This window comes from Xiphophorus maculatus, chromosome 4, assembly GCF_002775205.1.
Source record: "Xiphophorus maculatus strain JP 163 A chromosome 4, X_maculatus-5.0-male, whole genome shotgun sequence".
NCBI classification, from domain to species: domain Eukaryota; kingdom Metazoa; phylum Chordata; class Actinopteri; order Cyprinodontiformes; family Poeciliidae; genus Xiphophorus; species Xiphophorus maculatus.
Window position 1 is genome coordinate 29,900,620 of NC_036446.1, and position 27,626 is coordinate 29,928,245.

Sequence of the window (27,626 nt, forward strand, 5' to 3'; positions counted from 1 at the left end):
TCGAGGATGTGAGTAAGCTCTCGTTTAATTCAACAGAATGAAATTATACAACAAGTGGTTAAAAAACATAAATGAGTCTAATACAGGCTACATGTGTCACTCAGGGAGAAGGCTTGTGCTTGTTTTACACAATCGGGTCGTGGAGAAAGAGAGAAAAAATATATATCCCCCCACCCCATTAGAAATGCAGGGTTCGGGAATGTTGCTTATTTTGACTCGGATTCTCCCAGCTAAGAGCTTCATGTTCCATAAATCATTGTTCACAAACTTCACACACCTCAAATAATCTCTGTTTCTACATTTCTTACCCAAACAGGACAGTCTCTTCATGTGCTCACCCTGAGGAGAGTGATGGGTATCCCCTGTGAGGTAACCATGGAAACTACATCATTATTATATTGACATAACATTGCAATCGTTTTATTTCATTGATCAGATTTGTGCCACTGATAATCCACCTCTATGAAATCAGGGCAGCAACAATTTTAACAAACGAAAGAGTAAAAAGCCAAGCAACACCATGAGGCTGGATATATTCTGGTTTCAACAGTACAGTACATTGACCAACAAGATAAATCAAAAGGATATAAATTATTAGAAGATGCACTATAGATCATATATATTTGTGCCTGGCAGGTGAATAAATGTAACTGTCTGCCTGTAGCATGTCTCACAGTCCCCTTCTGTCCCGTTGGAGTCACCAAGAAACCCAATGGAGAGAAGTCTGGCTCTGCATGCGAGGACATTTTCCAACAAGTTTCAGGTGGAAGTAGAGATTAAGTGAAAGACAAGTGAAGAGGCAGAATGTCTTTATGTTGTCTTCACTGGAGGTCCATCAGTATCAAAAAATGAGTAGTTTGGTCCATTTTGTTGCTCTAATAGCTTCCATTCTTCCAAAGGCTCCATGTGAATTTGAGAGGTCCTTGTGTATTAACTCAAAAAAAAAAAAAAGAACCCAACAAAAAGTTACCTATAGACGAGAGGAGTGGGAGGAAGCAGGGGTTGGTCTGTTTATGTGGGGCTTTCGACCTTCTGTAACTTTTTATTCCATAAAGGAAATGCAAGGTCTGTGTTTCCCGTTTAGCCTTCGGGATCTAGAAGTCCATGGATATGGAGCGCTGCTGTGGGTCAACTATGGTGGTACTGTTGCGAGCGCTGGTCCCCCGAACACTGAGGGTTCCGCAGGCGCCCGCCATCCCGGCGCCAATACCTCCAGCTATCCCACTGGGCCCGGCCATGCTCACTCCGCTTACCATGCCCATCCCGCCAGCCATGGACACTCCGCCTGTAATCCCTCCTCCAGCAATTCCCGATGGGCCGCCTCCTCCCATCGCTCCTCCCATCGCCCCGCCCATCGCTCCTCCCATCGATCCTCCCATTGCTCCTCCGACGGTCGCTCCTCCGACTAGTCCCACTGCGCCACGGCCGTAAATCTCGCATGGAATCTCCTCGGTGACGCGGTCCTCAATGACCTGCTGGTCGCAGTCATGAGTCTGTGAGTGCTGCTTGTAGCCGTAGCAGCTCTTCTTGTAGGTGGACGTGGAGTTGAAGGTCTTCATGGGAGGGGGCTTGGAGAAGTCGTTGTGGTAGGACAGTTCCATGGAGCTCAGCGTAGTTCTGCTGTGCTTCATGCTCCCTCCGCCACCGCCGCCGCCTCCGGTGGCTACGGAGCCCTGGGAGCCACAGTGGTGCTCGTGGACACAGCGCGACATGGTGGAGGAGCGACGCACCTTGTGGAAGCTGTCCAACTCCTCGGAAAGATCGCCAAGGTCTGAGGACATCTCCTTGTCGCGGAGAGAGAAGAGCTCGTAGTGGGGCGGGTCGAAGACCTCCTGGAATCCAGCCTTGTTGAAGACACCAGGTCGCCGAGCCACCACCTTGAAAAGACCACCCAGACCGTTACAGCTTTGGATACGGAACCGTTTAGATACCTTAAAAGGCTTTAAAAACATTACTTTAAGTCCTCGGAAGTCAGAATGCAGGAAAGATACAGAGGTGTTTAACTGCCAGAGCTTGGAAATAAATTGAGGAACAGTATCTTGTTGTAACGACAAAGTTTCTCATTATAACACAAAACCTTTGCATTTTATAACAAGATATGAAACTTGTTAAAACGACAGTTTCTTGTTATAACCAGATGAATCTTATAGCTTGCTATAATGAGAACATTTCTTGTTAAAATGAGAAAACCCTCGCAAATTAGATGCAAAACAACAATGTTTCTCATTGTAACCAAACGAGTTTTATACCTTGTTATTGTCACTTAAACATGAAATTTGTCAGTTTATCGAGATGGCTTTCAAAAACACATAGATGCTAAATATTCATTAGCAACTTCAGGTTGAACTGTTTTGATTCGCTGAAACTTAGTATCACTTCTCTGAGGATCACAACAATGTAACATTTGTCTACAACAGCCAAGAGGCCTATTACTAATAATAATGTCATAAGCCTTGCTTCATAAAGACTGAACTATCCCTTTAAGAAGGAAGGAAAACAATAAACCTTGAAACCACAGAGAAGTTCGGCTTGAATGAAGGATTTATCAGCTGTCAAATACAACAACACTTCATCTTCAGCTGGTCTAAGATCCTTAAAACATTTCCATTTACCAGTGTAACCTTCAGAACTTTACCTCAGGACCAAACAAAAGAGTGACTCACCTTTTTTCTGGGCTGCTTCATTTGGACCAAAATGGAAATAATAAGAAGAACAAGAACTATGCCTGAGGAAACTCCGATAACGGTGCCGTGGGTCTTGGTAATCTGATGGAAAAGCCCCTTGGAACGCTTCTCTGCAGGAGGATGGCAGAACAAACAAGATAAGTGGAAAAAAAGAAATGAAAGTACAGAACCATGCAATTATCATTCTCCCTCCAGGCTTTTGTTTGTGTGCTTTGTTACACTTTAAAGTTTTAAATAATTTAATATCAAACAAATATATGTAAAAGAGTATATTTTTGCCTTAAATCTAATCTTTCATATCACCGTGGAGGAATTTTCATCGCCAGCTTTCCAAAAAAATGTGCAAATGACATATTGCACATGATTTATGAAGGTAGCAGGATTGTTTATTCCCACATAGGATGTCCGTTTACTCAGGTGGTCTTTGTCTAATATTAAAATGTATTCGGGACAAGGATTAAAAAATACAGAAGAAATCTGTAAGAGGGCAAATACTTTCTCTGATCAGCCCTGATCAGAGAAAGCCATAAAATCCTGGTAAGTACAACAAAACCAAGCACCAGTATGAAAACTAAGATGGTATATTAGGGCCATTGCACATAGACACAAAAAATAAAAAACAAAAGGAGTAAATTTCCGCCATAAAATCTTTGAGATTAATCTCAATCTCAACCAGTTTATTTTCATACATTTATGTGTTTTTTCTACAAAATCTTGGAAATTTTGTAGAAAAACAATTTAACCTCTTAGTGCAAAGCGTCAAATTTGCTAGAAAAAACTTTGAAATTTTTAGATTAATTTCAGAATTTTTTTTTAGAAAAAAGCCTTTAAAATTTCAGAGGTCAAAGCATCAAAAATTTGCTAGAAAAAACTCAAATTTTGAGATTAACCTCAGACATTTTCTAGAAAAAACTTGGAAGCTTCAGTGTTTTTTTTAGCAAAAGTTTAATCCTCCGCTTGTCCATCTACAATGTCCCTAAAACGCCGTCATAGAAAGCAGTCTGAATGGTCACCTTTGCAGTGGTTTTCATCCCATGGATAGACACAGTTCTGGATCCCGTTGCACACCAGGGTGTTGTTGATGCACATGTTGCTGTGGCAGAAGAACGTATTGGCCGTACAGGGAGCTGCAGGCAAGAAACGAACAGAGGAAATAAAATTTAGCTGAATAAATCTGAATAAAAGATGACTGGAGTGTGAAAAGGACCAGGAGATATTTTGGGGAAAGGGATAATAAAACAACATTAACGCTAACAAAAGAATACTCTAGCAGCAGAAAATCTCCTGGGGGCTGTAATGAGCGACAAATGTTATGTTATTTGTAGAAATGCTGGAGGCCTAATGGAGACGGCGCACGTGAAGCAGTACATCATCATTTCCCCGTGAAGGGACATCAGGGGACGGGCGAGGGGAGCGGATGGCGGCTCCACTGAACTGCAACCGTGGAGTGAGGGAGCGGAGGATAGCAGGGTGGCTTGTGGCAATTTCAGAGGAAAAGATAAAAAAGAAAGGCAGAGCGGGTGAAAATGCAACATGATGAGGTGCTGCTGGTCCACCGGGTGCAGAGAGAGGGACCTCGTTAGAGCCGTCGTTAGAGTCTGGATGCAGGGACGCAGGTGACTGGCAGCGGCCACTGGCCCGGGCGCTGGGAGAAGAGTTGGAGGATGCTGAAGGCTGGGCGTGGTCAGCACTGAGATAAAAACAGGCCTGAAGCCGGAACATTTACTTTGTAACCATTTATATGTCTGTGTGTGTTAGAAGGTTCTGGAAAACTGACTGGAGCATTGATTTAATACTTTTGGGGTTTTTTGTCATTTAAATTTGAGGGGTTGCAGTTTTCTGGCTGATTGCAGATCACAATCTTTAAGAAGCCTGACCTGCCAATTCAGACTTTGGATGATACAGATTATTTTTGCTGCTAAATATAGCAATATGAGTCGCTGAGTTGACAACTACGAGGTGACTATTGTTCACCGCAAATGTGCAAACATGACCTGAGAGGCGGGTCTGTCAGTTAAACCGTTCTCACAGCTGAGCAAATGAGGCCTGATTTCAGGACTGATTTGTCAGGGTAGATAAGATCGATAGATAAGATCGGTTTCACATGTAGGTATCGGCCGATCATCGATCTCCCAAGATTAAGGAAATCTGGGCTGATTTATCAATAAATTTTTATTGAATCTTTCAAATACAACATAGACATAATGTAAAAAAAAAAGAAAAAAAAAGTGGTGCTAGCCAAAAATAAAATCACACAGTGAGCTTTTTAGCTTATGATTTAACAAATGAAACGAAGTGACTTGAAGTAGTTTGTTCATTGTTTACCTCAGCAATTGGCATTTCATTGATCATTTGTAGAGGATGTTTCTGCAGCCAAAAAACACTTAGCTAACATGCTAACTAACTGACGATTATGTCAATAATCGGTTAATCATGATTAATTCAATTAATCGTTTCAGCCAAATAGACTGCATGACTTTTTCTTGTGTCAAGCTTAGTGAAGCCCCACAGTCCAGGTCAGACGGCTTTGATGAGAGGACGTGTAGATGAGGTAGCCTGTGAGAAGCAGTGTGTGCCAAAGTCTCCTTCTACAGACGGGATCAATCCCGTTAAACCTACTAACACGTATTCTCTCATAGCACGTCTGCAGCGCCTCAACCTTATTCTTTTTTTTTTTTTTTTGACCACAAAGTTACCAACTCCACGAGGCGTACTCCAGCGTCGCTTCGTGTACGTCTAATAAAGTCCGGCTTACATCTTGTAGCGGCACATCGAAGGCAACAAAGTGTGAAGAGAAAAACACATCAAGTGGCAAAGATTAATAGTTTCCTCTGACCTCCAAGCGAACTTAGATCCAGCCGCTGACTAACCAAATAAAGTTTGGGAGTCATCCAGCCAGCGTTCCCGCTTTCCAGGAGATCAGCTGCATGACCCGAATTAATGAGGACGAAGCGGTCTTAAGGACTCGCAGAGTAATAAAAAATAAAAAATATGGGTGCTGAATTTGGAAGCTATTAGCTTCTGCCTGCAACGGTGAGGGCTTTTGCTGATGAAAACAACATTAGCATTCAGGCAGGGTCGGGGGATGTGTGCAGGAGAATGTGGCAATTAATATCTCAGCCCGTTCAGGCAGTTAATGGAAATATTACGGCGTTAACAGGAACCGGTTCCTCCGCGCGGCAATTGCTCCTACTTTGTGTCACCTCTGACAGCATTTGTTTAAAGTCTCTTCGTCTTTTTAAGAGTGATGAGGCTTGATGCGTGATTTCTATTAACCCCTCTAAGCTCTTGCTTTCACTGAAATAAATCAAATAATTCTTATTTCCCTGGTGAAAGTGACCAGTAATGAGCTCAGTGTGATGCCATGACGGGCATGTGAAGATAACATTCGGAGCTTTCGGTTATTTAAGAAACGCTGAGGTAAATAATTGGTTTTCTCGTATCTGGGTTCTAAACATGGCACGTATTAATTAGCTTGCTTCGCTGAAACGGCACTTCAAGTCTCTGCTGATGACTGCTTATGCAAACAGAAAGCAGAAGAGACGAGCTGAATTCATGTCTGCTTCTCTCTGTGGGAAGATAGCGAGGCAGCTGGTGTGTTACAAATAAATAATGCGCTACCTTACTCTTAGGATAAAGGCACATTTCTTTTGAAAACAATGGAAATTTAGATTTAATTAGACTATCAGTTGAGGTCATAACATGACAGAACTTTTTTTTTTCTTTTTACTTGTGTTATGTTATGACTGGAAATTATAGTCTAGTTTCAAAGGATTTCATGTGGTCAGACAAAGTGTGACATGAGCCGTGAAAAGAAAGAAAGAAGTGAAAAGAAAGCATAATAGAAAATCTGAAAAGTGTGGCATCAAAATTTTGCAGACCAACAAGTATTTTAGGGCATGTCTGTGCATATCAAGAGGGCTGTGTATTTGTTAAGGATTGCCCCTGTGTTCCACCTCCATATTCCTCCCCACAGCATGGTGCTGCCACTACCAGCTTTAACTGTGGTGATCAGTGTTTAGCATGTAAGTGAATTTTTTATTTATTTTGATGTGTACGTTTTCTTACACCCAGAGTTGGCTTGGAACTCGTTACATTTACTTTATTCCATTTACTTGAGTAACGTTTTGGATTTTTTCTTTACTTTTACTTTGTTGTACTTTTTACTTTTACTTGAGTAATTTGATTATGAAGTGTCGCTACTCTTACTTGAGTAAAGTTTCTGGATACTCCACTCACATTCAGTAACTTCAATGAATGAAGAACAAATTTGTTTTAACCAAAATTCACCAGACTCACATCTGCAGTGTTTTGCTAAACTTCTATATGGAAAGAAATTAATTTGGAAAAAATGTTTCCTTTGCCTGACTGTTATTTTGTAAATATTTTATTTATATGAATTATTTTCATCTTGATCTTTAAAAAATTTCCTCAAACTTTAGTTTTTTGGTTCATCTGATGATGTCATTTTTAAATATTAAATAATTGATGTTTTGATCAGACACTCAGTACTTGAATTGCCTTTATACCAAAAACATTTTACTCTTACTTGAGCAATTTCTGAAATGGTTACTGTTTACTTTAATTTGAGCAAAAATATGTCAGGTAAAATATTTTGACTTGAGTACAACTGTTAGCTACCCTACCCTCTGCTTATATAATCACAATTGTGCAACTAACTAACTAACTAACTAACTAACTAACTAACTAACTAACTAACTAACTAACTAACTAACTAACTAACTAACTAACTAACTAACTAACTAACTGTTACTCTACCACAAAGAATATTTACAAAAAAAACTTTTTTGATTTGTGATTTAACAAGTTTATATTCTGCTCATTTCAAAAACACAATTTCACAATTGTGGTGTTTCTGTTAAATAAGAAACTCAATTAAAATTACACATGGATAAGTTTGTTCACACGCTATGTCATTAAAAAACATGACAACTACTTCCTGTTGTTTTCTTCTTCCTGGTTTGCGCCGCCGGCAGCAACATCAAGTTGTTGATCATGTGACTCGTGTGATGCAAAACATTTTTTTCCATTGCAGGTTTGCCAAATGAACCAATTTCGATACGGCCAAAAAAAAACCCCATCTAGCGCCAAAAAGTTTTATTTTTCACAATTGGTGTGTTTCCGTTAAGTGAATTTATTTTCAACATATCCAATTGTGCAATTATTTGTTCAGTGGAAACACAGCTATTATTAAACATATCAAAGGAGCGGCAGAAGGCCACACCAGATCATGTTCTCTTACGGTCGATGTAGGAGGTGAACAGCATGCGGAAGCGGCTCAGCCTGCTCTTCTCGTCGGCCCACATCCGTATGACTCCCACGCCGTTGTCCAGCATCAGGTCGTTGGCCACGGTGCTGCAGAACTTGGCCTTGAGGTTCTCGATGGCGCTGCTGCCGTCGTACACGGCCACAAAGTTCTTCTTGCACTCGTTTGAGTGTTCCATCTGGTAATCCATGAAGCGCAGGTAAATCTGTAGACGCACAGAGAGCTGGCATTAAGACAATCTGGAAAATACAAAAGACAACTTGTAATTTTAGATACATCTACTACGGAAAATTAGTTGTCACTTTTAAAGAACCGCCATTTTACTTCTAGCTTTAGGATTTAAAATAAAGATACAGATGAAAAAACAAGATGTACTTTTCTTGTGTGTGGGACGGGAAATGTCGTAAAAAACAAAAAAGCACACGGATTCCAACCTAATAAGAAAAACAGATCTAAATGCATATTAAAAGGACTTTTAGTGTCATTATTTGGGGAAACAATGCAAATATTTTAATTTAAAAAGACAGTTTAAAAAAACAGTTAAAATAATGTGTTTGTTATTCTATCTAAATTTAAAATCATTAGCTGGTTCGTTTCCATTTTTAGCCAAAATTATTACGAGCCCATGTGGGAGATCCACAGAGCCACTTGTGGCTCCGGAGCAGCATGTTGCAGAGCCGTGTGTTCAACCATCTCTCTCTGTAAAATGGTAGATATGTTAAGAGGTCATAGGTACATTTTCAGCACAGTGGGATCTTCTAAAACCTAGATATCTTGCAACACAGAATTAGCAAAAACAAGGAAAGCTGACACACTGCTGCCCTGGCTGGCTGTTCCTTTTAGACTCAATCTATCCCTACGTAGTTTATCCTGCATTAATTCTGAACATCTTGAAATATTTTCTTGCAACCAGATGGTAGAAACGTCCCTAACACACATAAAAAATGGTTGAAGAATTGCTAAAAATCAAACAGAAAAAAGAAGGCTAAAAACTATTTGCAAACTAGACTTAAAAGTTAAGCAAGCTCTACCAGTTCTGTTAAAAAAGTGGTTAAATATCCAGCCAGAGTTCTGCCAGAAGCTTGTTGATGACTGCAAAAAAAACAAGTGGTGAAAATACAAAGTACTTACACTGAACCAGTTATTCTTAGGAATGTATGTGCAGTGTAGATTTGAGTTTATCCATATCCTGACTACCAACGTGTGCATTAAATTCTTATTTCAAAAACTTCTTCCCGTTTTGCTTGGCATTGGAGAGCAACCCCTCTGACGAAACCTCCAGCCCATGTAGCACCTGTTTCCTGCAGCAGCTGACTGTGCTCCTCTGTTCCTTCTGCTTCATCTGCCTAATATCTGGCGAGAAAAGCCAGAGCCTCTGCTAAATTCAGATCATCGTCACCGCTGCCTCCGAAAGCACGAGCCGGACCGGCGCAACACGTCCGTCAGACTGTCGGAGGGGCAGAAATGTGCTCATAAGCGTAGAACATTACTTACGCTATGTGACACTTCATTATGTAATTTGGGTACATCTGGGGTTTTACACTATTTAGGATGTGCATTCATTTGTGCTCATTTTGCGGCCAGTGAGCAGCGCGGGAGTTCGGATGAGTCATTTAGCCGTGAGGGAAGAAACAGAGCTGCTGTGAATCAAGGCTAGCCTGACTATGTTTGTAATTTCAATGAGATTCTTCATATCATCTCATAAATATCAGAAGAAGTCAGTGGGCTTTCACTCCAGGCACATAAAAAAAAATACTCTTCTCAATCGTCAGGGTATTTTTTTATTGCTAAATTCTGCTTTCACCGTGACACAGAGCCACACACATTCAGTCAACCTGAATGTAAGGAAGCCAAGTGATGGGAAATTACAAATTTGAACAGGAAAAGGTTGCTTTTGTTGGACCTTTCTGATTTGCTGTGACACTTTGGTGGCAGAAATTCTGATTAGTGCTGCTTCTGTTTTGAAGGTATTAGTGAATGTTTAAAGGTCAAAAGTACAACCAGCTCCTCCACATTACCCAAATCAAACAAAATTGGTGTTAAATGTTTGTTTTATGTTTGTGCAGGAAATTTTTTTGCAGTACAAACGTAGCACAGTCGACTGACACCAAATTTGTTTGACTTCATAAATGTGTGAGCGACTGGTTGACCTTCTATGAGACTCTCTGGAGACTTTTATTAATATCTTCAAAATGATAGCAACACAAAGTAAAATTGTTGCTGAACAAACCAGTACAAAAGTTTGACACAAATTTAGTTTAATTTGAAGAAGGTGAGGTGGCTAACTTTACTCAGACACCTAAGCTTCACTACATTTTAGTAACACAGTAGCCATGTTGAATAATGAACTTTGGCCTGTTTGGAGAATCCTGACTTTCCAATTTAAGCATCTAAACAAATTGTGACAAAGCTGCTAGTTGCTCACCTTAATTTAAAATTGACATTTGATCTGGACATGAAATGCTAATTTCTTTGATTTATTCACTTTATATACCAGATCTCTGCAGATAGCATTTTCTAGTTTTCAAGTTTCTTTCTAGCACATTTCTGGATGGGTTAACTTTTCAGCTCATGTATGTTGCAGTGAGTGTAATCAAGCGTAACACTGAGGCTAAGCTACAGATCGTCTTTAAGGCCTGAGTTCTCTGCTGAAAGCCAGGAGAATCACTCTAGAACAGAATTACTGTACAGAGGACGGCACAGCAATGCTCTCTGTAACAATTAAGAGATTTTAAGCTCTTTCTGTTGTTAATTAAACTCAGAGCCTCAGACGAATTACAGCAGAGATCTTTGTGGTAAACCTTTAAATCATTTCAGCTCACATTTACGTCCGTAGAACCTGTGTGTGTCTGGAGGCTCTCTTCTGTGAACGCTGGTGAGCTCCATCTCAGAAGCCATGCTGGCTTTTGCCATTTAGAGCGATTAGAGGGGAATTAATGACTTCATCTGGGGCGTGGACTGACACTCAGCCTTCTAACACGGGTCAGACGTTTTACATCAGGAACTATGGAGTCAGATAGCTGAGAGTATCACTTACACAGATCTACGTTAGATTTTTAAGTGAAGATTCCAAACATTTACAGAACAGAGTTTTCAAGAATTCAGTTTTAAAAAAAAAGGCAATTTCTAAAGTGCAATTTCAAAATGTTCTGCATGAGTTTATGGCAGTTAAGTCTGTATGGCCAGACTGTGAATATGGATGATGGATGGATGGATGGATGGATGGATGGATGGATGGATGGATGGATGGATGGATGGATGGATGGATGGATGGATGGATGGACGGACGGACGGACGGCTGGATACAGCTTAAGAAATATTTTTCCATCCGGTGTTTTCATCCAGAGTCAGATATGAAATGTAAAGTTTTAAATTTCATATTTGAAATGTAAAACTTTACATTTCAGATATGAAATGTAAAACTTTATAAACTACATATTCTAGTCTTCCTGTGGAATGATTGAAGATGATAAAACGAAACTAAATGTGACTCGTCCTCACACAAGTACAGCTCAGACCCCCACTGGCAGCTTTTCTGCTTTCTATTCCAGATAAAGGCGGCCGGGTCCGGCATCGTGACTAATACGCTCCTGTCTACTGACCTTGGACTGGGGCGGCGCCCTGATGGTCCAGATGCAGTCCAGAGCATCACCAGGCTTTACCCGCTCCTCCTCCTCCACCTGACTGGAGCGAATAATCCCGTCCCAGCCGCCGATCTCAAACTGACAGTCTGCACATCGAAACAAAGAAGACAAAAAAAAACACCTTTAAAAAAACTGAGGCAAACACGAGGAAGAGCAGCGAGAACATAAACGCACAAGATGTTTGAAAAGAGGAGCTTGACAGGCGGTGGGTTTTGTTAAGGAGTGAAAGAGATTTAGGGTTCAATTGAAGCGCGAACAGAAGATTATAACACAGGACAACATCAAGGGAGAGGAACAGAAACGGGGAGGCAGAAGGAAGATGAAAGATGCTTGCGTCCTTTCGCAGGCTCGTAACTATGCATACGAACATCCTTTGACTTCATACACAATTACCGGCGCGTCGCGTTCGGACGGGACAGAGCCGGCGTCGTACCTGGGATGGGGTTCAGCAGTCCGCCCACGTGCAGATGGAAGTCTGGGTCTGAAATGATCAAAAAAAATTGGGAGGCACATTACCCTCAATGCATGGACAGGTAAGCAGAGGAGTCATGATACGGTCCCGACGAAGCGGCCGAGATAAAGCACAGAGAGGATTCCTTATCTCCTATCTGATGGGAGCGCATGCGGATTTAGATTTAAAGACTTTTCAATTGAGAGAAAATCCCCCCCACCCTCCCAAAAAAAGGACGATTAAGATGTTTGAAGGATGAAAGAGAAGCAGTGGATGATTAAACATGATGGAAAATCTCACTAACGCCAAAATATGATCTGCTGCATGTTTCAGGCTCTTGGCGGTTTGGGTTAAAAACCTGTAAAGCCCCACGCAAATTTAACTTCTTTACATACACTCATCACTGCACCTGTCCTCAGTTAATCATAGCTGGTACCCATGGAAACGTCAGACTCTTGGCTTGAAGCTGACAAAAAGCATTTGAGCATTTGATAAAAAGCATCAAGTGCTTTTTATCAGCTTCAAGCCAAGAGTCTGACATAAACCAAGAGTTTATGCCCGAAGGCTGTGGGACGTCAGTGACCAGAAATCTTCATCAAAAAGACATTGTATGGAGCTCTGGTAGTGCCAGAAAAAGTAGATATTTGGGTGGTTTTAAATTTTTTTTGTGTAGTAAAATTTTCCTAAAGTTTATGTGTTTTTTTATACTGGATTTCCAAACAAAACATTTCAATTGGAGTCAAATATAACAATTTCTTATTCTTTATAATAACTGAATAAAAAATAACAGTAGGTATTTTTTTAAAAACATTAAAAACAAGCAATTATAAACATGTCAAAACAGATTTATTAAGTTTAGTAAGTAAAAACACAGGAAACCCCCAGTTTCGTAGATGGTGCCAATCTGTGCCAAAGGCAAAATGCTGAGATTTTTTTTTTAAACTAAAACCTTTGTATATTTGATCTAGTTTACCTCAACTGCACAGGTCTAGGTAGATCTATGGTTTCCAAAAGTTTACACCCGTATTATTGATATGCCTAAAAGATTTACTAATGATACAATGCAAAAAATATTCTGGTGAAAGACAAAAAACTCCAAACTATTTTATGTTCCATCCTCATTTTCTCTGAAACTACAGCAGCTGCTGCTCTACTTACACTTCAGATGGAGCCTCACAGGCGTCAGCTTCATCTAGGCACCAAGATTATTGAAACAGAGTTTGTAAATGTGGAGAAAAACTCAATTAGGTTTTGGTATATTATTTTAAACAGATAAATCAGAAAACCCTGTGGGGCTTATTATTTTTAATCCGACATCGCTCCTCGCACATCTCTCTGAGCAACCTTCGATATGGAAGAAAAAAAACAACAGAGGTTTGTGGAGTTCACCGCTCACCGGCAACAAAGGTGTACTGAATGCGGAAGCCGAGGCCCTCCAGCTCCTCGTCGCTGGTGAACTTGATCCACATGAAGCGGCCGGTGGAGGTGACGAGGCCCGGGTTCTTCCCTCCGCAGAAGCGGTCGATGATCGGGGAGAAGCCGAACGGCCCGTCGCGGATCTCGATGTGGTCGAAGCGACATTGGAACGACGGCTCGATGTAGTAGTTCTTATCGAAAGCCAGCTGGATCCTCTGTCTGGGGAGAGCTGTGGGGGAAAAAAAACATGAGAGCAAAGAAAAAAATGAAATAAAAAATTTGCTTGTTTTTGTAGGGCAGAAATGATCTGACTGAGATTTCGAGTTTCAATAGTTAGTCTGGATTTATGCGTCTGACTATCAAAGTAGGAATAGATGACATTTGTTTTGTTGCAAATATAGCTACATTTGTTTTAGGCGCATGATGAACTTCATGTTTTCAGTGTTTTCAGTCGTCAGTGTGCTTTAGTAAAACATAAATGTGAGGCGGAAGGAAAATGAGCGATTAAAAAAAGAAATCTCTGAGAAATAAGGAGCTAAATTGCGGCCGTAAAGTTTGTTAAAAGAAAAAGAAAATTGAAACTGGAAAAAAACGTTTTAAACTGAGAAAGAGTTTTGAGATTAAAACTGAAAATTGCCATGAGGCTCAGGCTGTATGTTTACAGCTGTCCTGTAGAAAGATTAACTTTTGCAAAAGTCCCAATTCTTCTTTTGCCATTTTTTTAAGTCCCATCCTCTTCCTGTTAACTCTACAACTTGTTCACTACAACACAGCCTGCCACAAATGCTAATGCTAGTTAGCATGGCTACTGATGGCGGCGGATGAACAACATTCCTGAAATGGTAAGTTGTTTCTCCACCATTAAAATATTTAGTACACGAGGTTGATTGACAGCGCTAAGACCCTCCTCCTGGTCCTGATTGGTTGATTTTGATGCATTTCTACAGATGGAGGTGGAGGAGCTTGATTCTGTCTCATGCTATGCTGTCACGACATGGTGACAGTTTTAACAAATATGGAAAAAAAACAAATTTTTGTAAAAGGCTACATACTGTAGCTTTAAAGTGTCACAGTGAGAAAGGGTTTTTCAACAAGCTTCACAATCAGAGATTTTTTAAGTGGCGTCGGTGCGCTCACAGTACAGCGCCTCAAGTCACAGTCAGTTCATAAGGAGCCATGACAGTTAGCAGAGCTGCTGTGCAGCGTTGGAGCGGAGCTGCCGTCTCTGACTGCGTCTCTGATCTGAAGTTCGCCGGTTCAGGCAAATCAGCACGTCTGCGGCGGCGCACGAAACGCGGCACTCTGAAACCAAAACTGTTTCCACCTCAGAAACAGAGGAGCAGCTGATGGTTGCTCAAAAAAATATGACGGGGGTTAAGAGAAGAGCTTCAGCAGCAAGGCGGGGGATTGGAGAGGCTGTCCATGCCCAGAGTAGAGAACAAAGAGTGAAGTTAAGAGTGGATCGTTTTGGGTTTTTTTCTTTTCTTTTCTGTATAACTGCAACAAAATTACTCAAATGATTTTTTTTTGTGTCTCGGATTTGAATTTGATCCGTGATATTCTGCTTGAAGAAGCAGCTTGTATGACTGCACCTCCAGTTCTCTCTCTGTGTGTGTGTGTGTGTGTTTCTTCCCGTCTCTCTCCGAGTGACACACACAAAATAATGACTAGCGCTTGACACAGAAACAGCAGAATATATAATCACCTCGTCTATTTAGCTGATGAACTTGGGGACATGACACAATCAATGAGGCTCACTAACCACAAATTATGATTACAAAGCTAACTGATTAGCCCCCACAATGGATTGTGAGCGTCCCTGTGTCTGAGAAAGACCGAGGCCTTCTGGGACAAACCGACAGAAACGGATCGGCCTGATCTGTGTGATGAGCCAGAACCAGAGCAGGCCTGGGTTTTGATTGGTCCACAGGTGGAGCACTTGAGCCGTGTGTGAGATCTGTTCCCCCTGCTCCCTGCGCCGTGGAAGAGGGAGGCATCTCATCTGCATGAGGAGCCGTGCTTCAGCATCACAAACAGTTCATCAGTCTAGAGAACGCATCACCCAGATCCCCGTCTCCTATAGCCGCTAATGATCTTTTCCATTATGTTTCCTGCGCGCCTCCAAATTACTGATTGATGCGACGTTTGAGCGAGCACCAACGCCGACGAGGACGCTCGCAATTCAGCGACGAGCCACGAAGGCCCAGTTCTGTAGCAGATGTTCCACTCTTATGTGTCCTTCAATGAGCAAATCTTTTGAGTGTGGAGACGAACAGAGCGAGCGCCGAGCTGGCAGGAAGCCGGGGTGAGGGGGAGGAACCGCTCTTTAAAAGGTTATAAAACTCAGAATGGGTCATATAAAAAAAATAAAATAATGCATGATGCCCTCCAGCGACAGAGAGGAAAACCGGTTCAATAAAACAATGTCAGTCAGGGTGAGGGCATTTACTAAAAGGAGGGAATCAAGCAGGTATGTTAGAGGGGGTTCTCTGAGACCCCAAGGGAACACCTGCTGGGTTTCCATTACAAATATGTGCAAAACTTTGCTGATAGTCCGCTAATGTCAAGAAAAGTATGATTTTGTAATTGCGGTGTGTTCGTTAAATAAGAACTGCAATTAAAAACACAGATAAATAAGTTTGTTCATGTGATAAGTCATTAAAAACCAAGCCATGCCATCACCCTCCAACCACTTCCTGTTGTCTTCTTCGTCTTTTCTGTCAGTAGTAAAATCTGGTTGTCCATCACATGACTCGTGATCAGGGGCGCCGCCAGGAATCTTGGGCCTCATGACAAAAAATGTAATTGTGCCCCCCACGCAGCTGCCGTTACAATTTCTTGAGTCTATCTGACCTATCAAAAGTGTCACCGTTTTAAAGGCTTGCAACATCCTTGCTTTCTTTGGTCCAATACTGATGCTAGCACAATATTTACTGCTCATGAATTTAACATCCAGTCTGCATATAGTATGCAAGTAGGTTGCTTAATTTTTTTCTATTAGTTTTAGATTACTGAAAGGTCTCTCCCCACGAGCAACAGTCATAGGCAACGTGCAAAATATACATAAAGCAATCCAGACTTATCAAAAAGTGCTATGTAGTTGCATTTTATTCAAGCTACAGTATATAACTTTAATAAAAAAAAGTTTCTCCATATTTGTTAAAGCTGTTCACCATGTCAGATAATATGTGAAAACAATCAATCTCCTCCACCTGCTCACTGAGCTGCTATTACTGGTTAAAGTAATGCAACATTCCGGCCAAAACAACCAATCAGAACCAGGAGGAGGGTCTTAGTGCTGTCAATCAACCTCATTCACTCACTGCTAAATGTGCTAATGGTGGAAAAGCAACTTATCATTACAGGGAATTTTTTATTTGCTGTCAATGGTAGATATACTAACTAGACTGAGCCTTCACAACAGGCTGCGCTAGAGACAGCATAAGGATGAGCAGCCACATGAGATAGTGATTGACAGCACTAAAACTCTCCTGTCTCTGACTGATTGTTTCTATACAGTACTGGGATAAGGTAGAGGAAATAGATTTTTCACAGATTATTCCTCATGCCATACTGTCACAATATAATGACAGTTTTAACAAATATGTAAAAAAATATTTTTATAAAAGTTACATACTGCAGCTTTAATTGCATATAGGAGAGGGCAGGTCAGGAGGGACGCGGGAAAGAGCTGCTGCTGACCGACTCATCTGTTAAGTGGTAAAAGGTACAGGTACATGTTCAATATATGAATATTTTGGTAATTTCTTTCCTTAATTCATTAAATGTTAGTGAAAAGGAGGTAAACAGTAGGCTGTAGCTAAGCTAACTATGCTGAATGGTTGATAACCTCACACAGTCTACCCACCTCTCTTGGAGAAAAACTGGGTTACAAATTCACACTTTTACCTTTTTATCTATTTGTCTCTATTTTTTGTAAACCTAACTTTATTATTTTCATTAGCAGCATAGTAACAGCCACAGCTGTTCTTGTCTTCCACTGACTGCTGCTGAACATCATCACCATCAAGCTCCAAGCAGGAACGAACCATTTCATGCAGAGCCAGGGGGGTTCATGGCAAATGTCTGCTTTTCAGTCTGGGAGGGGTAACATTTAATTTTTACTGCTAAGAACAATTTTAGAAAACACAATAGAATTAATTTTGTAATTGACAAGGCCCCATTTTTTTTATTTCTATGAAAAAATAAATAAATAAATTGTGGAGGACCCCCTGTTGGTCAGGGGCCCTAGGAATTGTCATAACTTTTCCCCTCTATTCGGCGCCCCTGCTCGAGATGCAAAAAAAGTGTTTCCATCACAGTTTTGCGAAATAAACGCATTTCGGTACAGCTGAAAAAAAAACAACCTCATACAAAGGCAAAAAACCTTTGCACTGTATAAAAAATTTGGACTTTTCTCGAAACTGGTGTGCTGCTATTAAGTGAATTTATTTATTTTAGCAAATCCTATTTCATTGGCTAGTTCCAGCAGCAGACGTGTTCCAGAACGTACAGGAATCGCCCATCTGCAGGGACTGCTTTAAGAAAACAAGAAGTTAACAGCACAGGCCAGATTAAGTAACATCATTTTTTGGATTTCTTTTTTTTATGTCTGTATTATTAGTTTCTAACTACTTATGACAGTTTCACATTATTTCAGTAACCAAAAATGATTTTGTTTTTAATGTAATGGCAGGGTATCAACATTTAGTCTTCCCTATACGTACTTACAAACATCTCTGAAAAATCACTGCTGCTGGTTATTAAAACAGGGTGACTTACTGTATGTTGATGCTCTTATTTTGAAATGTAACCTGATGTTCTCTGTTACCAGCTAACACAATCTGCATGCCGTTATTATATATAAGGGCTTCTAATGCCCTGGGTTACAACAGCAAGGGTGTGAAACTGAAAAACTGAGTTAAAGTTTGATGCAAGAAAAGTAAACTAGTGATATTAAAATAGAGAAAGAGAGAGAAAAAAAATCAAATAGCAAACTTAATTTTGTCCAATCAGATGTGGTTCTTGTGAAAAGCTTACATGTTCCTCTTGATTTTGTTAGTCCACACCTGATTGGACGAACAAAAAAGCAAGCCGTTTTTCAATGACAGCACCTGATTGGTCAAAATTAACAACCGTTTTTAATTTTTGCTTTTAGATATGGCCATTTTTAACTACTATGGCGCCTGTCTTTTACTTACATTTCAAAATAAGAGCAGTATTGCAGCAGTAATCATTTTCAGAGATGTTTTATAAGTAGGGAGGCTTAATGTTGATACCCTGCCATTAAATTAAAAATAAAATCCGCTTTAGTTTCTGAAATATTGTGAAACTCGTACAGATATTTTTTTTAAATTATTCAAAAAATAATGTTACTTAAAATGACTTTGAGTCAAAGAAAAATTAACTTCTTGTTTCCAGAAGCCTTTCAGACACTCAAGTTTTGGAAGGATTTCTGCAGTAGGAACCGGCCGATCAGAGTTAGCACTTTAGAAAGGCCCACCCTGAGTCTGCAGAGAGCCCCCTCTGGAGGAAACTGATGCAACAGAGCAGGAAACGGCTAAAAGCGGCCAAGCTTTATACCTTCCAGGATGTAAACACACTCCTTGTTGGGTGGGTAGGTGTTGGGGTAGTTCGGTGACATGAACACCCCGCCGTTGATGTTGCGGACCCACGTGCCGCAGTCGTTTTGGCCGGGGCTCTGGCCGCCGGGGTCGCCTGGGGAGTCTGAGGCCAGAGAAGAGGACAGAACAGGGGAGAAACAGAGCAGTTATTGGATCAGTGGATCAATGAGAGAATGATTAGATGGCAAAAGGATCAGAGGGAAGGACAGCAAGAGCAAACAAAAGAGCAGGTAGGGAATAAAACGGGAGGAGAGAGAAAACTGAATTAAGGAGAAAGGTTATTTTTACGGAGGTCCGAAAAGTCCCACAATTCAAATGAATGCAAAATAGATTAGAAATAAACTCACAGATAACCGATTTAACACTGGAAAACAGTGTAAATAAGTGATTATTAAATATCTTTATTTTTCAGTGTGTATTTGATCTACCACAATGACATGTTAAATGACAAAAAATAACCAAATGGGAAAAAAATTCTACGTTGAAAAGAATTTTTGGAGAATAATGTTAAGTTTTAACAAACCGATTGTAAATGCAAATATTTAATCACGCACTTAATCATATATTTGCAATGCATGTTCATAAATAACAAAGAAAGTATTCATCTATTAATTTAATGTGGCACTTTTGGCATACCGTAGATGTGCGTTAACGTACAACATGTGGTGTAAAAATGACGTTAAGGTTTTGCCTTAGCTCACCTTTAGTTCTCTGTGCCAGTGCAAAGCCCTCTTCTATCAGAAAGAAGAGAATCCACGCTGTGAAGCAGAGATGTCACACATTACTCCTCAGTGTCTGAACATTACATTAATACACATCACACCTGATGTTAAATAAACAGCAAGAAGTTGAAATCACTCAAACTACATAGGATTCGATCAGCTGCAGGTCTTACTCAGTCTTAATTAATTACAGTAGACTATGGATTTATGATATCTGTGACTGAATTATTTATATTTAATAAACGGCAGAGCTGTGACAGATAGTATTAAATTCATTTCAGGAGGAAGCTGTCTCAGAAGGACCACTGTGTCCACATGGCAATTACACAAAGTGTCAACATGAGGTATTTATGAAGAGACGATGGGGGGGAATTGTGGGATGCTCAACTATTAATTAGATAATAAGCAAAGCACAAGGTGTGTGTCAGGATTTTACTAATTTTATTTCAAACTGTAACTCCAACAACCAGGTTCTTTCCCTCTCAGGCCTTTTTGAATCATTATTTCTTCTTTTTTTCCAAAGGAATACCCCAAGGCAGCTACAGAATGACTGATTCTTATCGATGGATATTGGAATGACCTTAAGCGATGTGTGTAGACGTGGTAGACATCTTGTTGTGTTTGAGAGGCTGCACGCCCCACTGCTGAGCGGCCCATCAAGAGAAGATGCAAGACATGCGGCGTGCTTGCAGCAGCAGCCTAAGCTGCAAACTCAAACGTAGATCTGATCTGCAGATAACAAACTGCACCACTGCTTTTTCATGAAAACATCCATCCCTCCACTTTGAGCATGGATCACTTGAAGCTGCAGTCTGTGACTTTTATACAAACTTTTTTTTTTCACATATTTGTTGAAACTATGTTGTGAGAGTGCAGCATAAGACAGATAATCTATACGAAAAAATCAATTTCCTCTGCCTTTTCAAAGCACTAACTGGAAACAACCAATCAGAGCCAGGAGGCGGGTTTTTTGCGCTGTCAATCATCCTCCGTGTGGCTGCTCTTTTTCTCCCCCTTGTTTCAATGCAATTTTGCATACATCGAATGTCTGCCTGATAGTTTATTATTGATAAATAATTGTTGGCGTTTACACAGTGTGAACGGTGAAAGTTAACTGTTTCCCCACTCTAGAAGGCTGATGTGATTGGCCGATGCAAATTGAGAAGGCGGTGAATAGACTCATGGGAGGGCTTTTTTTGACTGACTTCTTTTTCCACCTCTCAGCATAACATCGATATCCACCAATCAAGAAAAACCTAGCTTGGTATTGGTGTCATTGTATGTGATATTAGAGAAGCACCATTTAACTTCCTGGTTAACAAGTTGCCAGTTTCTCACAACACAGGTGTAGAAATTAGTGGAATTAACTGATCAAACACATTTTTTGTTTCCTATTCCAAAGAATGACACTTCAACAAAACGTAGCCGAAGCAAACTGTTCTCTGCCGCCTTTGGATTAAATATCAGAGAAAAAACAGAAACTGTGCAGAGAAGCGACAACTTATTTGCAAACACTGGTGATAACACAGACATTGTGTGAGCCGAGGCTCCATGGCAGTGATGGTTTCTACTTCTGCTCGAAGGAGATTGGGGACACGCGCAACGTCTAATAACCAGTGCATGAAAAAGTATTTCATCAAAGATTAATAGACATGGATGGCAGGATAATGGGATTAAGTTAGAACATTAAAACTTAATGGATAACTAAAGCTGAACAAGAAAAGGATTTTTTTTAAAAAGACAGTTTAAAAAAAACCCACCACCAGAAACACAAAGAATCAGAGAATGTACCTGACTCATGAAACATAGGACATGTGAAAAGATTAGATGCTGTCTACTGAATTGCCACAGAGTTAGTAAAAGCTTGGCCCACTCACTCTCTGCATTAGAGAGTGATGTGAAGTTGAAAGCATCGCATAATCACACAGAGGAAGGAATGAAGGACGGTGGAGAAGGAGGCCAGCAAAGGCAAAGTGTGCAGCGGAGACGCTCCTCGGTACCAGAGAGTGTGGGCTGTGATTGAACTCGTTTTGAAAAAGCACACATATTCACGACCCTCGGGCTCCGGGATCCTCATTAACTCTATCTCCATTGTCTTGCAATGAAGTGTTATAGGTGGGAGAATGAACTACCACGGGCTTATTTGGAGTGCGGACCACCTCAGTTCGGGCACCGGCTAACCGAGCGGATCTGGAAGCTTTTGTTCACATTGCAACCCGTGAATCAGGCACAGAACCGTGGTTCACCTGGAGGAAACCTCACGGGAAAGAGCAGCTGGAATGCTTTTATTTTTTCCTCTCGTCTTTTTAAACTTGCCTAATTTATGCAACGACCGGGAGCTATTTTGTAATATCATCAATGAATTAGAGGCTGAAATCTCTTTAAGAAATCAACTCGCTCTGTTGCGAAAACAAACAGAAAGAATTAAGTCGATTAGGAAACACCCCAATCACCCTGCGACACGGCTGAGGTCATCATCACACCCCACGGGGGGACGGAGGGGAAAGTTTCCTGACCTTCAGTTCGTTTTAAAGAAGGAGGAGAAATTACCTCGGGTTCAACCCTGCTATTCTGGGTCACGTCACTTCTTCTCCACATCACTTCTCCACTTCGGCTCGTGAGCTGAATTTAAGGCCGGGAGGAGGGAGGGAAAGGGTCCACTCCAGCCATCTGTCACACAAAGCTGAAACAGCTGAAACCGCGGCCCTGAGTATGGATGGCTGGCCCCGACTACAAACACACTCCATCTCTTAGGTGGCTAATGAGGTGGCCCGACACAATAAGCTCCAAACACACGCCCTAAAATCCTTTTAATTTGAAAAGACAGTGGGGGCATCACCATGCTGTCAAAACAACCTAGTTTTCCTCCCTCCGAGCTGAAAGAATCTGCTCTTCGGTGACATGATTGCATCACATCATTCCTGCAGACTTGTCAACTGCACACCTATATGCTGCTGCTTTTAGCCCATCCTGGATTTAGATCTGATGTCAGCAGAGACAGCTCAACTCCTCCATCTGCCAAAAATACTCATTAGCGGATCGTTAGCTGCGCCCATCAAAGTATTCCTGATCAGAAACACTCAGAGGGCTGAGTTCAAGCTCCCTATTTGGTGTTAGGAGGTCGACTCGGTGGATTCACGCTTGTGACGCCAGATGCCAGGTCAACATCATCTGCAGCCTCAGCAAAAACACAGAATCATAAAGCAAGGGTTCTCTCTCTGTTTCTCTCTTCTCTTCAAATGTCCATTTTTGTGGCCGTTTTGATTCCAGCATCACATTTTGGCTGAAAGCAGTGAAAGCTAACGTGTCGTTTCTGATGCTGCTTCCATCTTGAGCGCGCGGTGCTTTCTGAGAGACGCTTTTCCTCTCATCACACTTCCAGAGACTGTTTGTTTGTTTCACCATTCTGACTGAAACCCCAGAGACTTCAGAGAATGGAAATCCCAGGAGAGTTGCAGATTTAAAAATACTCAAACGCTGCCATCGTCAATCCTGGCACGCTCACACTAACTGAAGAAGAAGAAGAAAAAAAAACAATAACGCATTATCTCTTTATTCTGCTGTTTGGCACAGAGCTGTTTTTTCTCCTGGGTGACATTGCTCTTTGCCCAGGGCGTCAGATGCAGTATAAACACTTTTAATAAAAGAGAAGTGGACCCTGATCAACATTTCTATTGCTTTCATTAGAGAGAGGGCAGTCAAAGGGCTACAGAATGAAACTGACCAGCTTTAAGTCACCAGCTAACACATATAAACGTGTTTGTATTGAACTGAATGAAACAATACTGAACGGTTTTAGAATAGTGTGTGAAATAGTGTGCTATCTGTTGGTTTAAACAGGGGTTCCCAAACGTTACTATGCTATGGCCGCCCACATAGCATTAGCTTTTGTCTGATATGTAAAGAAGCTTTCTTTTTGTCATTTTAATTCATATTCAATAATAATTATATTAGTTTAGTATAAAAGCGGCCCCATACCTTCTGACTTTAGTCGGCCATGACAGGGCTGCATGCTGGGCGGTTCCTTCGGTCTTTTTCTTGGCAAAAACTTTTCTACTTCGCGCTTTCTATGCTAGCTTGAGGAGAATAGCAGCTTTATAAATTTAATCAGGAATCAGGAAGATTACGCAGCCCCTAAGGGGACAATGAACGAAAAAATAAACTTGCTCGTGCGCACCAGATAGTATCTCATGGCACGAGACACTATCAGGTCCTCACGAGAAAGTATCTGGAGCTTACAAGAAAGTATATTTATTTTTTAAAAATGTATTTTTTTCCCCTTCAATGTCCGTTTGGGGGCTCCTCAGAAAGATAGGTTCATTTTTTTTCTTATTTTGCTTTTTTCCCCCTCATCTTCCCTCCAACTTTTTGAGCGCCCCCCCGGTGGCACACACGTCGAAAAACACTGGCTTAAAAAAACACACCAATAATGGCAAATTTAAAGAGTTCTTTCGTCCCAAGACAATATTAAAAGGACTGCCTAAAAGTTTGAATCACCCGTCTATCTTCCAACATTCTGGCTGTACCTTATAGTAATCAGTTTTCAACAAACGAACACTTGTATAAACACTGCTGTCTGATAACAGATTGGTGGTGGAATACCCCTGTCCTGTCCGATCAGGAGATAATCACATTATAGCCTCTACAACAGGCCAGTTAAGAGAAGGGAAACACGTCCTTTAACTCCAGCATCAAGTGGGACGTGACGATACAATCTGGAGATATATATATATATATATATATTCAGCCTGACTGATTTTGAACCAATTACAACAAACAACCACGAGCCCCATAAGGTAGCACGAAGGCGCGCGCTTCTTCTGTGTGCTGCGACAAGTGTTTCACTGTTTCACAGGTGTTGATGGCGCGAGACAGTCAATAGGAACGGAGCGCGAGCGGTGGCGCGTGCGGGGCAGCGTGCATCCCGGTCTGATGACTGCTCCGCTCCACCTGGAGCGTTTCCCCGCAACCAGAAGAAAGGGCTTCATGGAAGTACTGGGAAGTTGTTCCCCTGTTCACACAAAGCCCGCGTCTGTTAGGACGTTTAGATACGAAGGATAACAAATATTTCCCAACATAGATATTAGCCAACATCGGGATAGTCATGTCACTCTCTGCTTAGTGATTGGTTTTTATCCCTCTTCTTCTTCTTTTAATAGATTCGGTATCTGACCTTTGATGTCACGACGACTCAGATGTGCCTTCGGGTTGGCTGCTGTTCTTATATACATATTTATATAGTGATAAAGCAAAATTAAACGCTTAGGCTATTTGTAACGCCTCTCTAATCTTAAACTGATTGCAAAAATGAATGCACAGCACATAAATTAAATACAAAATAAAGATTCAAGTGAAATCTCTACGTAGAAATCGACCTATACTGACTGACATGAATGCAGTTTCGTCTCTCTTTACCTACAGGCTGCCAACCATTACCAGACCTGCAGAAGGAAACCAGCAGGTGGATCACTTTACGGTGCTAGTTTAGGTCCAATGATCAAAGACTGAAATGACATAAACCACTTGAATGGACACGTGTTCATTTGCGAAGCCAACCGCGACACGGAGGACAAGTTTAATTGATTTAACTGAGGCTCACCCAGAGGATGGGAGCGGAGCTCCTGCCTGTGCGCAGCGCACATTCTCTGCGCGCATTGAACTCACCTCTGTGCATCTCTCCTCCCGGTGCAATTCCAAAGCGCCCTCTTCTCAAAAATCTCCCCCTGATCTGGGCATTGTAAACCGGGTCACGAACATCCAACTTTCCAGCAACAGTAAATCCATCACAGAGAAGCGCGCCCGCAACTGGCAGCTGGAAATCCGAACCGCTCCGCTCCGAACCTCAGCCGGGCATCCTCACCTCACGCAGTCCGGTCCGCTTTCGGCTGGAGCGCATCGAAGACGGGCAACGAGAGACGAGGAGGCAGGGACGATGCGCGCGGATAGGATGCTATCCAAAAATGCGCACGCGGATAGAGTGATAATGGAGACAAAGGAGGGAGGGAGGAGAGAGAGAGAAAAACACAGAGCAGGAGCGGGAGGAGAGGCGCTTTCTGGGCTCAGTCCGCGTCAGAACTAAGAAACGCTCCTCCTGAACGAAGCTCATTTAAGCCGCGCTGCTGCTTACATCAGTGAGCGGCTGCCTGTCAGCGGCGTCGTCAAGGTGCAACTCCGCACAGGGCTTCGTCTTCCGGTTGAGATGTTGTTTGCATTTAACCGGCGAACAAATGAGAAAAATCAAGAAAACAGTCGAATAAAACCTCTCCCCCCCCCCCCCGGATTGCTGATTCATGGATGGTTAAAAAAACTGATGTTGACTTTTTATTTCTATTATTAAAGATTCACAAGCCGTAATAAATAAACAAATGTATAAAAATAAAAACAACAAATGTTGAAGTGAAATTTTGCTTTCCTGTCACGCTGTGTGCACAACGATTAGGCAAGTTGTGTTCTGGCTCTATTAGGAGGAAATGTGTGCATAATTAACAGGCAATGTTAGCGTGCACATTATGGCGCATTTTAATGAAACTTTTCCCATCCATTTATCGATTTGAGCAAGAATAAACATCTCAAAATCATAATGAAATCACCTCTCTCGTCGTTTCGTAGAAAAAAAAAAGAAAATAAATAGCAGAAACAGTCACACATGTTTCAGTAAGAGTCACCGTCCTTCAGTTCATGGAGTCTGTCAGTGTGTTGACCTGTTGATCAACTTTCTTTGGAGCAGCAACCACAGCCTGCCCCACACACACCGTTAAACCTCCCGTTAAGAAAGAGTCCAAAAGTTCCCAATGTGTTTTCATCTTTAAATATTTTAACTGAGCAGCGCACTTTGATATATTCCGTGGACCACTGCCTGCATAAAAATCATGCGTGTTAAAATTCAAAGATGCAGGTAAGTGCCTTCTAAAAACTGGCAGTAGGTGGGAAAATGATTTTGAGCTCATCCTTAACCAGATTAACCAGCCCAACTATAGCCAGTCTTTAATACCACCAGCCCACAGCACTACCACATCTGGCACCTCTACCTTGTTGGGATGTGAGCTGAAGTTTAATTCTTTGCCTGGTACTGATCCAGTCAGTTATATTGTTTCGTTATGGTTTACCAGGAGTTTCCCTCTTTTTCTGAAGGCAGATTCCTAGTATGTTTTCTTGTATTTGCTCTATTCTTCTTTCCCTTTCTTGTCTTGTCCATCTCCTTATCCACTACACTTAAAATAAACCCAAAACACTTTTTAATAGAGTTATATGGAGCACGTTGGTGACCGTTGTAGTGCTCCACTGGTGAAAGTAAATCTGCTGAACTTCACGTTGACACTCGGACACCTTGCCTACATTTTTCACATATCGGTTAATCAATACATCCAAGTAGGAATCACTGAAGAAAAAGACATCGAGTTAAACTCAAACACATATTCGAAATATATTCACACGTTTACAAAATGTTGTGCTGCCACCAGTCTAGACCAGCTCTCTCTTGAAAGAGATTTTTAATCTCAACAAGACATTAAATAAAAATGACACAAAAACTAGCTAAATTCTCACAAGTTTTTAAACATAATTGACTTAAAATTCAAGTAAAGTCATTTCTACACAATTTCCTCTCTGTTGAATCAGACATTAGCCTAAAATAAAGCTAAAATTATCACTTCATAGTGAAATAATTAAATGGAAACCCCAAACAAACAATAATAACCTGCTAGCATGTTAGACTGCTAACATGCTAGCAGGTTAGCATCAGGGCTAAACCAGTTGGAGTTGGATATGAACGTAAATGTTTCCTCCAATAAATAAACAT

General features: G+C 41.2%; 1 protein-coding gene across 1 annotated transcript; it reads right to left on the bottom strand.

Annotated features, from left to right (window-relative positions):
* Nucleotides 1-26,012, bottom strand: neto2 (neuropilin and tolloid like 2). The gene is made up of 10 exons (XM_005802500.2): nt 25,493-26,012; nt 19,808-19,864; nt 19,066-19,209; nt 13,463-13,711; nt 12,049-12,096; nt 11,574-11,701; nt 7,948-8,176; nt 3,698-3,811; nt 2,664-2,794; nt 1-1,877 (listed from the first exon to the last, which is right to left on the bottom strand). The coding sequence occupies exons 1-10, from the start codon at nt 25,500-25,502 to the stop codon at nt 1,095-1,097; spliced, it is 1,893 nt and encodes a 630-aa protein (XP_005802557.1). The 5' UTR covers nt 25,503-26,012; the 3' UTR covers nt 1-1,094.
* Nucleotides 26,013-27,626: the final 1,614 nt, after the last annotated feature.

Excerpts from the sequence above, each read along its gene's own strand:
- neto2 (XM_005802500.2), bottom strand. Across the intron at positions 11,702-12,048 it reads ACTGCTGAACCCCATCCCAG|ACTGTCAGTTTGAGATCGGC; the intron begins GTACGACGCCGG and ends TTCGATGTGCAG. Across the intron at positions 2,795-3,697 it reads GGATGAAAACCACTGCAAAG|AGAAGCGTTCCAAGGGGCTT; the intron begins GTGACCATTCAG and ends ATCCTCCTGCAG.